Below are 14,135 nucleotides of genomic sequence, written 5' to 3'. Positions count from 1 at the left end.
GAAAATTTCGTACGATTGATGTTCTTAGCCCGATTCTTGGTGCTGACTTCCTGAATTTCTCTGGTCTTATTATATATTTACGCAGACGTAGGATCATCGATTTGTACTCTAGTGCGGTTTCCATCATGTGTTTTAGGTTAGCTGACTGCTCCTCTTAGCTGAGCATTGTTAGTCCTATTTCTTGCTACTCAAAAATTGTTGCTAACTTCCCTAAAGTCACAAGAAGAAACTCTTTCAGCTTATAGCAATCAAGGATATTTTACAATTTACTGAGAAAACAAGTTCTCCGATTGCTGAATTTTGGATAAATATGGCACTTGTAGGTACTCCAAAAGTCCTTGAGCCAGTCTTACTCACATGATGAAAAAGTCAGATGGTACTTGGGGTATTTGCGGCGATTATTGTCGTTTCAATGCCTGCAGTGTTTCTGACAAATTTCCAATACCTTATCTTTATAATTACTCTATACTCCTGTCAGGTAGAAAATTTTTCTCTAAACTTGACTTAGTTAAACCTACCAAATTCCAGTAGCTCCTGCATATGTTCTCAAAACTGCTGTGACAACGCGTTTTGGCTTTTTTAGTATGCGTTAAGGCCTTCTGGTCTCAGGAACGCATCTCAATCGTTTCAAAGGTATATCTGCCGTGCCATTGGAGATTTGAAGTTTGTTTTCGTCTATTTAGATGATATTTTGATTTTTTCATCTTCTATTGAAGATCACAAAAAGCATCTTCGTACAATATTCAATCGTTTGAAGCAACATGATCTTCGGCTAAATACATCTTAATGTGAATTTGATAAGGCAGAGCTTTTTCTTCTTGGTCATCTTATTGATCAAAATGGTTCTAGATCCAGTCTCGAGAAAGTTCAAGTGATTTCTGACTTAACTCAGCCTGTAACTATCGCTCAAATGCGTAGATCCTAAAGTCTGGTTAATTTTTATCGTCGAAGCCTTCCTTATGCTGCTTTTCTCAAGCTTCACTCTACGCGTACCCTTATAACTCCGAGAAAAATGACCAACGAATCATTGAATGGTCTTCAGAGGCCATTCAAGCTTTTGAGAGAACAAAATCTGACTCAGTCAAGGCTTGCTAACTCAGCCATCCGTCATCGAATGCTATTACCAGACTGGTAACGGACGTTGGACCACAGACATTGAAATGCCTGAACTGGTAGATCATCAGCAGCATGACACTGAACTTAAGGGACTTGATTCTTCGACTCGCTCTCTCAATATTAAAAGCATTGGTTTTAGTCATGATCATAGTCATTTTTTTTGCGTCTGGACCAGAAATATTCACCCATATATTTCTAAGACTCTCAAAAAGTATCTCTTCAATCTCTTTTACTTTTCAGCGCTTCATGGTCCAAAGGTCACTGACCAGCTTATCAGACAACGTTATGTTTGGCCTTCCATGCACCGTGGTGTCAAAGCTTGGTGCAATGGCTGTCTCAACTTTTAATAGTCGAAGACTTCGTGCCACGTGAAAAATGAGCTTGCTCAATTTGCGGTGCCTGATGATAGGTTTCGCTATGTCCACATAGACATTGTAGGCTCCTTGAAAACCTGTGAAGGTTATTCCTTTCTTCTGACAATGGTTGATCGTTTTTCTCGTTGGCCAGAAACTATTCTTTTTAAAGACATCGAAGCTTCCGTTATTCTTCAATGTTTTGAAGACACCTGGGTTGCTCGTTTTAGTGCTCCCAGATACCTGATTATAGACTAGGGCTCTCAATTTGAGTCAAAGATTTTCAACGCTTATTTTTCTTCTATCGGTTGTCAGAGAAAGATAACAGCAGCCTACCATCTGGTTGCTAATGGTCTGATTAATCGTTGACACCGTTGCCTTCAAACTTTTTTAATGTGTCACAATAATGCTAACTGGATCAAATTACTGTCGATAGTCCTCTTGGGCCTTCAAACTGCTGTTTGGAATGGCATTACCGCTTTACCAGCTGAATGTCTGTTTGAAACTTTTCTCTGTATCCCAGGCTAATTTTTCATTCTGGATGATTTCTTCGCCGATCTTCAAATCTTCATTGAGAACTATCGAGAGCACATACGTGAATTGAGACCAGTTCCTGAGACTCACTGTCATAAACCTTCCTCCTTCTTCTTCAATGATTCATACTCTTGTTCGCATGTCTTTCCTTAAACTCTTGCTCACAAATTTCTCAAACGACCTTACACTGGTCCACACAAGGTGATAGAGCGCGTTTTCGATCTTGATTTCAAGATCGACATTAATATAGTATCTAAGGTTGTTTTCACCGAGTTGCTCAAACCAGCTCATTTTCTGCCGGATGACTTAGTCTCTCCGATGTTTGATCTATCAGTTCTTTGTATCCAGCCTTCAAGGCCGATTCCAATTTTAAAAATTTATCAATCTAAAACGAATACCCTACAAAATAGTATGCAAAAACTCTGTTTTTCATGTTAGTAGTCCTAAATAGTTCATCAATCTTTCCTTTAAGCTACAAGTTGACTTAGTCCTTGTGAGTCCTAAAATGCTGCAATTGTGATGTTAGTATTCACTTTGAGCATCAACTCACGCCACTTAATCTGTAGTTATAAAAGCTGATGTACTTTTCGTACCTTATCCTGTAATCAGGTTGCGTAATACTTTAACCCTACGTTTTTTGTCTAAACACCTACGAAGTTTTTATTTGTATTTGTTTAACTACGTTTCTTGGAAAGGAATGTGTGAGGACAGGAAAATTTTAAAATGGAACTCTGTCAGTACACATCTTCGTGGACAATCAATAAAGCTGTGAGAGAAGGTTTTTATAAAATGTTAAACAATAAAATAAATATTGAATATGCTAAAAAATATACGTCTTACTATAAGAAGGCTTTGTTATCGCTGTCAACATAAACAGTGCATGGTGTAATTGCAAAAGTAATTTCTTTTATGGTTACATAGTTGGAAACATGTATTTAAAACTAGAAGTAATAAGTATGCTTATTTAAAAGGTTTAAGAGTCCTTAAAATGGTAGTGAGTAACCATTTAATAGCACACATTTCTCGGTCTCTGAATGTCCACTTCGATGAAATTTATCAATGTCTGAACGTTTTTAAAGTTTTCAAAACATGATGGTATAACACTTTGAGAATGTTCTGGCAAAAAATGGAGAATCTTGAGTAACACTGATCCCAATTTCTTTTTTTTAAGAACATCAAATGTGAGTATAAACTTTTCCAATATTTTTATCAGACGTATTTTCGAGGAAAAAATTTGTATCACTCTACAATTTAGCGTAGGCTCTTGGGGAGGTCATTAATTCTATTTTATTAAATGGGCCTTTGAAAGGTTCTTGGAATTATTTTTTTTCTATCAATTCTTTTTAAGAAACGTACTTCTAACTAGGACACATTTTTTACCTGCTTTTAAAAAGTTTTAGTTTATTTGAATGTAATTAAAATACAGTTTAATTACTGATGGCCACAGTTAGTAAATCAACCATTTTAAGAGTCACTTTCATTAAATTATTTCAAGGTAGTACTGTTGTACATAAATGTACCTTTAAAATTTGGATGAAATTTAATAAGTTCATCGGTATTAACATGCTAAAGACTCATTTTTAATTTTGTGAACCTAGGATTCCTGAGGAAACGTTAAAGACGTTTTTTATTTTGGAAATTTAACATGCACCCTGCTGCAATCTCGCCTTCTTCATGTATTTAATTATGTGCAGAGAAAAAACTACCTACATGATCTTGTAAAAAATTTGTACAGCGTAAGCCTAAAATCTGAAGAACATCATGCAACTCTGAAAACATCGATTAGGTACCTGTAAGAGTTGAAATAAAAGATTTAGTAATAAAAAATACCACAAGTAGCGGAAAGATGACTACAGTAACTGCAGTGTGGCAACCCCGCAGAATAGCTTAGAACGTGCCTTTTGTTTGAAATATTTACAGTTTAGTACTTACGAGACTTAAAGTAATCTAGCTTCGCCAGATTTGACAAGTAATGTTGTAATTAAATAATTAAAGATATGTTAGTAAATACGCGATTATACGTGAGAATTCATGGTGGATAATGTCTTAAAAAGTTATTGTTAAAATTATATATTTTTAATATAAAAGAACATAGAATTTTGAATAAAGAACATAGAATGAAATGTAACATTTTATTTTTGATTAATAATCACATACTTATAAAAAGTTATGAACAATAGAAAAGTGTCTCATTAATGTAATTAGTTTGTTTTATATTAACAGCGAATACGTTTTCTGAATACATAGACAGTTTTTCCAAGATTTTTTTAGTTTTTGTAACTTTTACTGATCCGTTTGCATCTTCTCCGAATAAATCTGAAAGTCCTTGAATGTTTTCTTTTTGAAAAGCATCAGAAATCATATAATGTGTAAGTCCTGCACCAACTAATTATTTTCTTATACTCAGGGATAAACAATCGCTTACAGCGGTTACATTTTGTGAGTACTTAATTTTTCAATACTAAATTTTTCGTTCAACGTCATTCCAAGTAACAACAGTTTGGTGTAAATCAGTATTCTTGATTTTTAGTTCCTTTACAACTTGCTGTCACATTATTACGTCATGTAGAGCATCGTGTGCTTTATGACAACAGATTATATTGAATTGTTGAGCTCAACTCTCTAATTTTTTGCTGCTTTTGATGGTTTTTCCAGTGATTCTTCGTGTGATACGAAGAGTATCACAAAATTCGTAAACCAAATTTTGGAAATGTTTTGTCATAAAAACTTTATCGATAGCAGCCATCAATCGTAGATGGTCAAACTCACAGGTATCTGCTGTTAAAATGCACGGTTTTTTAAGCGAATCTTGGAAATCGTAAGAGGTCAAAAAAGCTTCGGGCAATGAAAATGTAAAGACGGGTTTTCCATGCAATTGGAGTACACCATCTGTAAGCCGCAAGCCTTGCACGTCACGGGCTTCTCGTGAAATTTTTTGCCATTGCCTAATACATACAGAAAACTCAAAGTCATTATATTTAGCAGTTAACTTCAGAATATCGCTTATTTTCGAAAGTCCTTCTGTCTCCAAATCAAAAAACACAAATATTGGTTTTGAGTTTAAATTAAAAGTTGCGATGGAGATCTATTCCATTGCAACACCGCATTAACTAATGTTACTTTCGTACATAATACCTTTTTCGGCTTCTCTTTTGTTTTTCAGTCCCATTTTTGACTTCTTTAAAGGTAATCTTCTTAATTTATGCTACGCGTTACAAACTTGGCATACATAACTTTTTTTGCGGAAGGAGAATATTTACCTGGTGACAAACTTAGTTTTCCAGTTAAAGTCAAATATTATTTTTCACCAATATTTTTTTTATTAATTGCACTAGCTACTTAAATATCACTTGACGCTGTCTTGCTGTACAGTCTCGTCTTAGGTGCCTTGCTAACAATTCTGTAATTAGACAATTTTGTAAATAGACATTAAAAAATATCTATCAAAGCATCGAATACAATTTCACTGTAAAAGCCATTGCCAATGTTGAAGTGCACATAATTTTCTTGACGAGTCTGGCACCAATCTCCACAATCGTCGTGAATATTAAAACAATAATACGGTATATTTTTAATTACACTTGTCATTGCTGTACTGTTTTCTTGATTTTGAGATACGCAATATGTGAAACATTTTTCAGGTACTGAATAGCAACACTGTCCAATTCTTTATGACTTTTTTGAATTTTGTACAATGAGCTTACAACTACTTTGGTTGTATGATTTTTGTTACTTTATTTAGAAACTTTATGATTACAAGCTTGGTGCACTGCATTAATCGAACAAAAATCATTGTCAGGTATAAATATTCCAACATGTAATTTGCATGCTACTAATATTGGGTGGTTTTTGGTCAGTAATACTGCAGCTGTAGCTGTAGGCTCCATTGCCTTTGCACTAACTGTAAAGTTGCATCTACAGTCATGGGCTTTTTTAGCATGACCACTAACACATTTGGCACATTTTCTGTTCAAAGTGACAAAGCCAATAACTTTTTTGGTATTGTAATCACCTTAAAGCAGCTGTGCCAGATAAGCTGTCGTATGTTCTACCTGTGCCACGAGTGAACTATCCCATGTCGAAAGATGCTGCAATTCGTACAATACTTTTATTTGTAATATTTGGTAGGCTTGTATCAGAAGAAATAAAATAAAGGTCCAAGTGAGCGGGCCTGAAAAAAGGACAATAGCGACAAAGAGTTGTAATGGATAGACCATCAGATGTGAAGAAAACAATTTTATACATAGTTGTATGAAACATTTAATCTCTTCTATATTTCATACTCACACTATAAAGGAAAATGGTTATTTTAGCTCAAACATAGAAAATCACTAACCTACTGAATTCATTAAAAATCAAGTTTATCTAATTTGATCACACAATGTATAAAAATCAGTATTGTTACATTGTATTTTATTTAAAACAATCATTGTTATATAATTTGATATCGTGGTAAGAAATTAAAAACAAATTTTTTTATTGTATGTTATAATAGAAGATGCAATGTTTCTCCCGATATATATATAAATATATAAGTAGTAAATTTTAGTATGGACACTTTTGCTATACTTACAATAGTTTTTTTATATCCTCAGCATTAGCTATAGTTGATCGATATGTGTGCCAGTTCATTGCAGGAATGTTCAAGGCAGCAAGCACTTTGTTTATATGAGTATTTCCTAGTCCTCTATTTATGAACCCTGGAAGTACAAAAAATTATGTATTGAAAGCCTTTATGCACTTTCAAAGTGTACATTAATAATTATAACATCTGTGGAAAATTACAAACCTGTAGTGACCTTTGTATTCAAGTCATAATAATATTTTTTCCTGAAACGTGAAGTACTTTGTCTGTGCAAACTTTTCTCACTGTTTGATAGATACCGCATTTTACAGTAAAATTAGATGCTAATCCAGTTCGTTTCTCAACTTGAACGTTTGTCAATGACAATGTAGACTTGCATCCAAAATGAATAAATTATTCTAGAGTTTTCATGTAAACAATTCGTCTGAAGCCTGAAAAGTCTATACAACCCATCTATGTCTATGTATTTACTTATCTATAAAAATAGCGAATGGTGTTGTCAAGTCTAGATACCATGTTACTCATACAAGGTGAAGTACTCATTTGACTTTGTCAGCATCGACAGTACTACCTTAAAGAAATACTATTTTATTTTAATTCAACAGTAAGACAACAATCATACAGCAGTATTACTACCACCGTTTATTTTTTGTAAGAACTTACTCTTCCAGCTTATAAAATGAGCCTGCACGTGACCCTGATAGCTAAATTACAATTTCAATCGCTGCAAATAAATTATCAATGCTATAAGTATAAATGAGTATTTTGCATGGGGATCGTACTGCCAGCGCTGGTTGACAGCCACTAGCTAAACTTGAACTAGTCCTACACCTCTCATCTGTAAGCGCCCATATTTTGATGAATGTTTTAAAGAAAAGAGTTTTTTTTTATTATTTTCGTAGTCTTATTAATTTATGTATGCAAAAAATCGCGCAGATACGTGAAAGGCCACACTTTACCCCACTATTTACGGTCACTTTAATTTTTCAGAAGACTATGAGAAATTATTCACTTAAGGATCACTTACTATTATGTGTTAGCACACTACAGTTTAAAATTTTCTTTATTTTTTATGACATCTTAGACAAAACGTGATAATTCAATGTCTTAGTTGCGATAAACGAATACGTGATAAAAAAATTTTTTATATTATAATTCTTCTCAAAGCTGTATACTTCCAAAAATTATAGTTTATGGTTTTGCAAGTTAGCAAGAAATAAAAATTTATTGTGATAAAAGATGTAAATAAAAAAAAACTTAGTGTCTATTCGCACAAAAACGCACCGTATATCCACGTAATTACGTGGATATAGTGGATACACATGCGCAGTGGGTAACTCTACTGTCCGGTACTTATAGGGTCCAAGTTTTTTTTTTTTTTACGAGCGAGCGAAGCGAGCGAGGCGCATGCGTGTACGTGGATATAAGGTGCGAATAGACACAGCGTAAAAAAAAAAAATAAAAAAGTACACTAAACAATTAGTACTACTGTAATAGTTGTACAATTAACATACTAATACAGTAATTAATTGTACAAAAAGTAATGGTACAGGTATTGTTAAAATGATCAACTCTAAAATGCATTACCGACATGTAAAGTAAACGTGAATAATAAAAAGTGTCAAATTATAAATAGGGTGTTTTGCCGCTGTAGTGTATCATAGGTCATTATACAAATGCGTTACGCCAACAAAGCCAGTGGTTCTATGTCAATGATAAAGATATCATCAAAAAACAATTGCCAAATGATGCTGAGGATCTTCATATTTCATTTTTGGATCAAATTGGTGGTATTTAAAAGAGTTTAGTAAAAAAAAGGGAAGTTTGATTATAGAATATCATAAACTAAACCAGAATTCTATAAGTAAAATAATGATGTATGAATTTTATAACTAACTATTCATGTTCAATTCTTATGAATTATAATAGATTCATTCAAGAAGTCCAAAAAGAAGAAGTGAAATCTCCATAAAAAAACTAACTTTATTTGAATGTGAAAGGTTCGGCGAGTTTTATATCCATGTTTAGTATCCATTGATAAAAAAATCAAGATTACAAATATGAAAACCTAATACAGATGTACATGATACAGTAGTTATTTTAATAGCAGAAACCACCATAATATCAAGTAACTTCTGTGAGATGTATAATATTTTTAATGTTACTTATTCAAAAAAGTAGTCAACGAAATCAAAGAGCGTCAGTTGCACTTTGTGCCCGTGATAAGAAATGTTACTTTTCCGACTTCGGCCATTTTTGAGAGGCTGGTGTGCCCTCGGTAGGAAAAATAGGATTTGCCATTTAAGTGCCATCGCTCCGTGGCTACCTTACGTCCTTCGGGCCCTGCTTCGCAGGTCCCTGGGGCCTCAAAATAGTCCTGGAGACGACGGCACTTATCCGAGGGAAACTACGATACTTTTTTTGAGTTTTGCAATAATTGTAATAGAGATTTAGAATAATATTTCATAACTTGACGATTTTTTGTTGATTTCATTATTTTGTAAATATTTAATTTCGTTTTGTGAAATTTTGTATTTACTCAGATATCATGGTGTAGATATTTCTTTTAATATTAAATCCTTTTTGAGGAGTAAGAACTCTTTGATGCAGCAATAAACCTGATTATTTTTTGTTGATCCCATTACTCTTAATATTTTTGATTTCGTCAAATACTTCTAAATAAGAAACATTAAACATTTTAAACATCTTCAAAAGGCCCTTGATATTATCATGGTTTGTTCTATTGATGATAACTGTATCACGTACCACTGTATCAGGTTATTATTTTTGTAGTCCTGGTTTTTTTTTCGATGAATACCAAACAAGTCAATCTGGCCTAATCTTCCACAATAAGTAAAAGTAAAGTTGGTTTATATATGAAATCTTCTTTACAACAAGAATGTGTGGTTTTAGTGCGTGTATAATTCATGAGTCTACGATAAAATTGAGAAAAATAGCGTCGATACTGCACCAGACAAAAATATGACTCCAAATTTCATGTATCTGATTGTCAAAGCAATACAATATGGTTTGCTTGTTTACCTTTACTATGGTGTACGAAATATACAATCTCTCAAATCACTTTACGCATGCTTTGTAATAAAGAATCTTGACACATTAACTTTTAATAACAGTCGTACAACCCTACATAAATTTTATTTATTACAATGAACAATTTTTATAAATTTGGCACTGTAAAAAAGGCTCGCTATTCAGCCAGCGTTGTAAAAAATTACTGACCAACGCTGGCTGTTTTTAATCTTACGGGGAACACAATGTGGGAAAGAAGTTCCTTTAGTAGTATGGTGATAAAAAATTAATATCATATACGTTTATTACAACAAAAATCGTGTCATCTGATAATTATAATACGTATCACTATCATTCTGTGTTATTTTTATGTAAAATTTAAACTGTCACGTGAAAAGAGAAAACATTGTAGTCATCATTAAAATAATAAATAAAAAACATTCATTTTGTGATATAAGAAATAACTTTGCCGACGATAGATTGATCAGCGAAAAAATTTAGTTGGTGTCCCTAACTACTAGGCTATTAATCGATTAGACAGAGGTGTTTGTAATACAAAAATTGGTATTACTGTGTATTTAAATGAATTTATTTATAATGTATATTTAGATCGTAACAAGTGATGGCTAGGATGCTAAACACTAAGCCATCGAAGCTTCTTCTTAAATTTTTATATATTAATACATATTTTGTTGACATAATTTGGTTCTTGTAGTTTTTATACTTATTTTATGAACTTTTTAATTTTTTAAACTGTCATATCTATTTTAATGTGTTGATGGCTTGAATTAAATTTTTTAAGGAAGCTTCAGCAGCTATCGACGTAGATATCGGAAGGCAAAGATTGAATATTTACAATAATAATGAATTTGATGTTATAACTCAAAGTTCTGTAAAGTCGTCAAATATTCAGCAAGGACAAAGGTGAGTACTTTTTTTGAGTATTTGTTGCACTTGAAACAGTGAAAAATCAAGTGTTTAAGCATCTATAAGCGATTGATTGAATAATTGGATGGTATTTTACTTATTAGACAAATAATTTTTTTTTTTATTTTTAAATATTATCAAAATTATTTTATAAATTCCAAAAAAACGCAACATTTTTTTTATTATGTGTGATTTAACATTCAACGTTTGCCAGATGCATGAGATTAGAGGGAATAGTCTAACCCATCGAAGTGCCCATAGTGAGCAAGCTGGGCGACTGAGTCCTTGCAGTAGTTGTAAATTCATCGCAAAACATCTAAAATCAGAAGCTCCAGTTAAAATATTTCTGATCACTAAAATTCTAAAATTTTGCATCGGTAGTAGTTTAGGTTTGGACCCATGATCATCAAGAACAGTTATTTTTGTGCACGTAAGTGCCGGGACAGAAGCCCGATCTCGAGCATACACGAGTGTTTGGCTCTGTAGCTTACATGCACGTGCCCAAGCAGTTTACCTCAAAATTCGATGCTCGGTCCCAGAAAGTCTACTTGGTTGGTTATGATGGGAACTCGTCGAACTACAGATTTTACTGCCCCAAAACAAAAAAAGTAAAAGTGTCTAGGAATGCTACAGTAAAAGAACAGTTCAGTTTTGTCGATGAAAATGAGTCCGATGAAGAGGAGGAAGAGATATCATTTCCTGCGCAGAACGTCGCCAAAAATAACCTAGAAGAGGATGACGAAGTTGTTTGACAACTGTCTCCTGTCCAGGAGCAGCCAGAGCAACGGCGACAGCTGTGAAACAGAGAAAGTTTAAAGGCTCCTCAGAGGTACGAGGCAAATATACATCAGTGCGACGTGCCCGAAAGTTATCAGGAGGCAATCAATGGACTTGACAAGAAGAACTGGACTCGGGCTATCAACGAAGAGCTTAAAGCTCACACTAATAACAAGACGTGGGAGTTTGTACCGAGAACCCAAGGAATGAACACAATCGACTCAAAATGGGTCTTTGAAATCCTCAACGACGAAAATGGGGAGGCTCTGCGCTATAAAGCACGTTTGTGCGCAAGAGATTTTCAGCAGCGGGAAGGCATTGGTTATAACGAGACGTTTTCACCCGTGGTCCGGTACGATTCATTGAGAGTACTGTTGGCCAAGACTGCATACGAGGATCTCGAGATGAGGACGTTCGACGTGCGCACGGAATTTTTGTACGGTGATCTCGAGGAGAATATTAATATGGAAGTGCCCGAGGGAGTGGAAATTCCAGAGCAGTACAAAATAAAGTCAGGCAATGTTGTGTGCGTGTAGCGAAAATCGTTGTATGGGCTAAAACAAGCCCCGCGCTGTTGAATAGAAAATTTACAAGTTTTTTAGGTAAGTTCGGATGTAAAGAAACTGAAGCAGATAAGTGTATCTTCGTCGGAAAATCTAATGGACATATATTTTATCTTGCGCTTTTTGTAGATGACGGATTAATTGCGAGCAAATCGTTAGATGTATTAAATGAGATACTTCGTTATCTTACACAAGATTTTGATATTACCATCGGCGATGCAAGTTCGTTCGTGGGATTAGAAATAAATCGCAATAGGCTTGAGAAAAGCATTGTTATCTCACAGAGTTCGTACATAAAATCTATATTACAGCAATTCGGAATGAGTGATGCGAAATCAGTAAGCGTGTCCGTGGATCCGAATGTAATATTGAAGCCGGTAGAGTCGGAAAGCGAGGTAATTAGCGACAAACCGTATCGCGAAGCCATCGGTTGCCTTATATTCTTAGCTACGGTTTCTCGTTTCGATATTTCGTATGTGGTTAATTTACTGAGTAGATTTATAAACAAGCATAATAAAAATTACTGGCAAGCTGTAAAAAGAATATTTGCTTATTTGGTCGGAAGTATTGATTTTTGTATTAAGTATTGTCGTGGCGGAAGCGCATTAAAATTGACAGGTTTTTCAGATTCCGATTATGCCAGTGATATTGAGACGAGAAGGTCAACTTCGGGCTACGTATTTTGTTTGGCAAACGGGCCTGTAACTTGGTCTTCTCAGCGCCAAAAGCTAGTCACCCTAAGCACGACAGAGGCAGAGTATTCGCCGCAGCAACAGCTGCTAAAGAGCTGATGTGGTTAAGAAAACTTACGAGCGGCATCGGTAGTCAATGTGAGAAAGGTACAAATTTGTTTGTTGACAATCAAAGCGCGATTAAATTGAGCAAAAATCCCGAATACCATAAGAGAACCAAACATATTGACATCCGATACCATTTCTTACGCGAAAAATATGTAAGCGGCGAAATCTGCATTGAATATGTACCATCAGAAGTACAGAAGGCCGACATGTTTACAAAGGCTCTCCCGCGAGATCGCTTTAAATGTCTGTGTAGCAGCATAGGTTTAGTTCATATGTGATGTATCTTGAAACGAACGGCGAAAGTGTTAATGTAGTTCGTTTATCCATACATACACATACTCAAAGTCTTTACGCGTGTGTGTGTATTCATGTGTGAATGAATATTGTATGGCCCTCTGTGCACTCGCAGTTAGTCTGCTCTATAGTGCTGCCTTGTTCACACGCTGTATATACTTGCATTGCCCGTTTACGACTGTATTCTTAATATACATTAAATTTTTCATTTATTAATTATAAATATTATCAGTATTTCATTCTCACCTCACACACCTATATTCCTTTAATATAACACGTATAGACATAAATATGCAGTAAGAACACACAATAAGCAACGTAAATATAATTTAAAAAGTTAGTTTTTTTTCCGTTATTTTGACTTGTATTATTTTTTTATTAAAATATCCCACCACTCTCCACTGACCTCATTCGTACTTCAATATTAACTTTTAAATATTTTATTTTATCTCTTTTTCCACAACGCCTTAGTAGCAAGTACATTGACTTTACACATATGAATAATTAATAGTTATTGCAGTTATATCACTCAGAGTAAATTCATAAATAATGATTTACATAAATTTTATTTCAACTTACAAGCAAGTATAAAGTTATTGGTGAGCTAAGCTTTTTTTTTTAATGTTGGTAACAAATTATGTCAAAAATTTTAGTTTCTTATATATGTTTGTATGGCGTAATACGAATACATACATAAATTAAAAAAACACTTAGTTATGCAGTAATACAAACCGTGTAAGTAGTGCCCTATGAAGGTGACATAGAAATCGAAGGTATTCATGTAATATTATTCAGTAAAAAAATATAACGCACTCAAAACCTTCTGATTGACAACAGCTTAAAAACATATCTTTGAAAAAATTTTCAAAGTTAATAAAATATACAAAATTGAAAAAAAAGTTTCATTACTATTAAAAACCACGACGTTGATCATTCTATCTGATAGGCAGTGCAAAAATAACATATGTTATTCGAGAGTTTTGCTTTATTTTTTGGGGGGCGGAGAGTGACTGTAGGGGTATTAAGGAGACTGAGGGATATTGTGGTAAGCCCTAACTAAGTCACTACATAATATGTATGTGTGTGCGTGCGTACGTGTGTGTGTCCTTATAGAATTAAATACTTTTTGTGAGTCATGGCACTAGCTCCTCCACAT

At 34.1% G+C, this 14,135-nt stretch overlaps 1 protein-coding gene across 2 annotated transcripts in view; it reads left to right on the top strand.

Annotated features, from left to right (window-relative positions):
* LOC106642445 (activating signal cointegrator 1 complex subunit 2) overlaps nucleotides 1–14,135 on the top strand; it is a 196,191-nt gene that overhangs the window by 84,251 nt on the left and 97,805 nt on the right. For both annotated transcript variants that reach the window (XM_089592284.1, XM_089592283.1), the window contains exon 11: nucleotides 10,421–10,542. In XM_089592284.1, the coding sequence (XP_089448410.1) occupies nucleotides 10,421–10,542 (122 nt within the window). The remainder of the gene's footprint in view (nucleotides 1–10,420; nucleotides 10,543–14,135) is intronic.

The sequence above is a fragment of the Copidosoma floridanum genome, unplaced genomic scaffold (genome assembly GCF_036245765.1).
Source record: "Copidosoma floridanum isolate Cflo_tuat_1 unplaced genomic scaffold, Cflo_Japanese_pri ptg000015l, whole genome shotgun sequence".
Lineage (NCBI taxonomy): Eukaryota > Metazoa > Arthropoda > Insecta > Hymenoptera > Encyrtidae > Copidosoma > Copidosoma floridanum.
The sequence above is the reverse complement of the archived record's forward strand: the minus strand, read 5'-3'. Positions and strand labels throughout refer to the sequence as shown.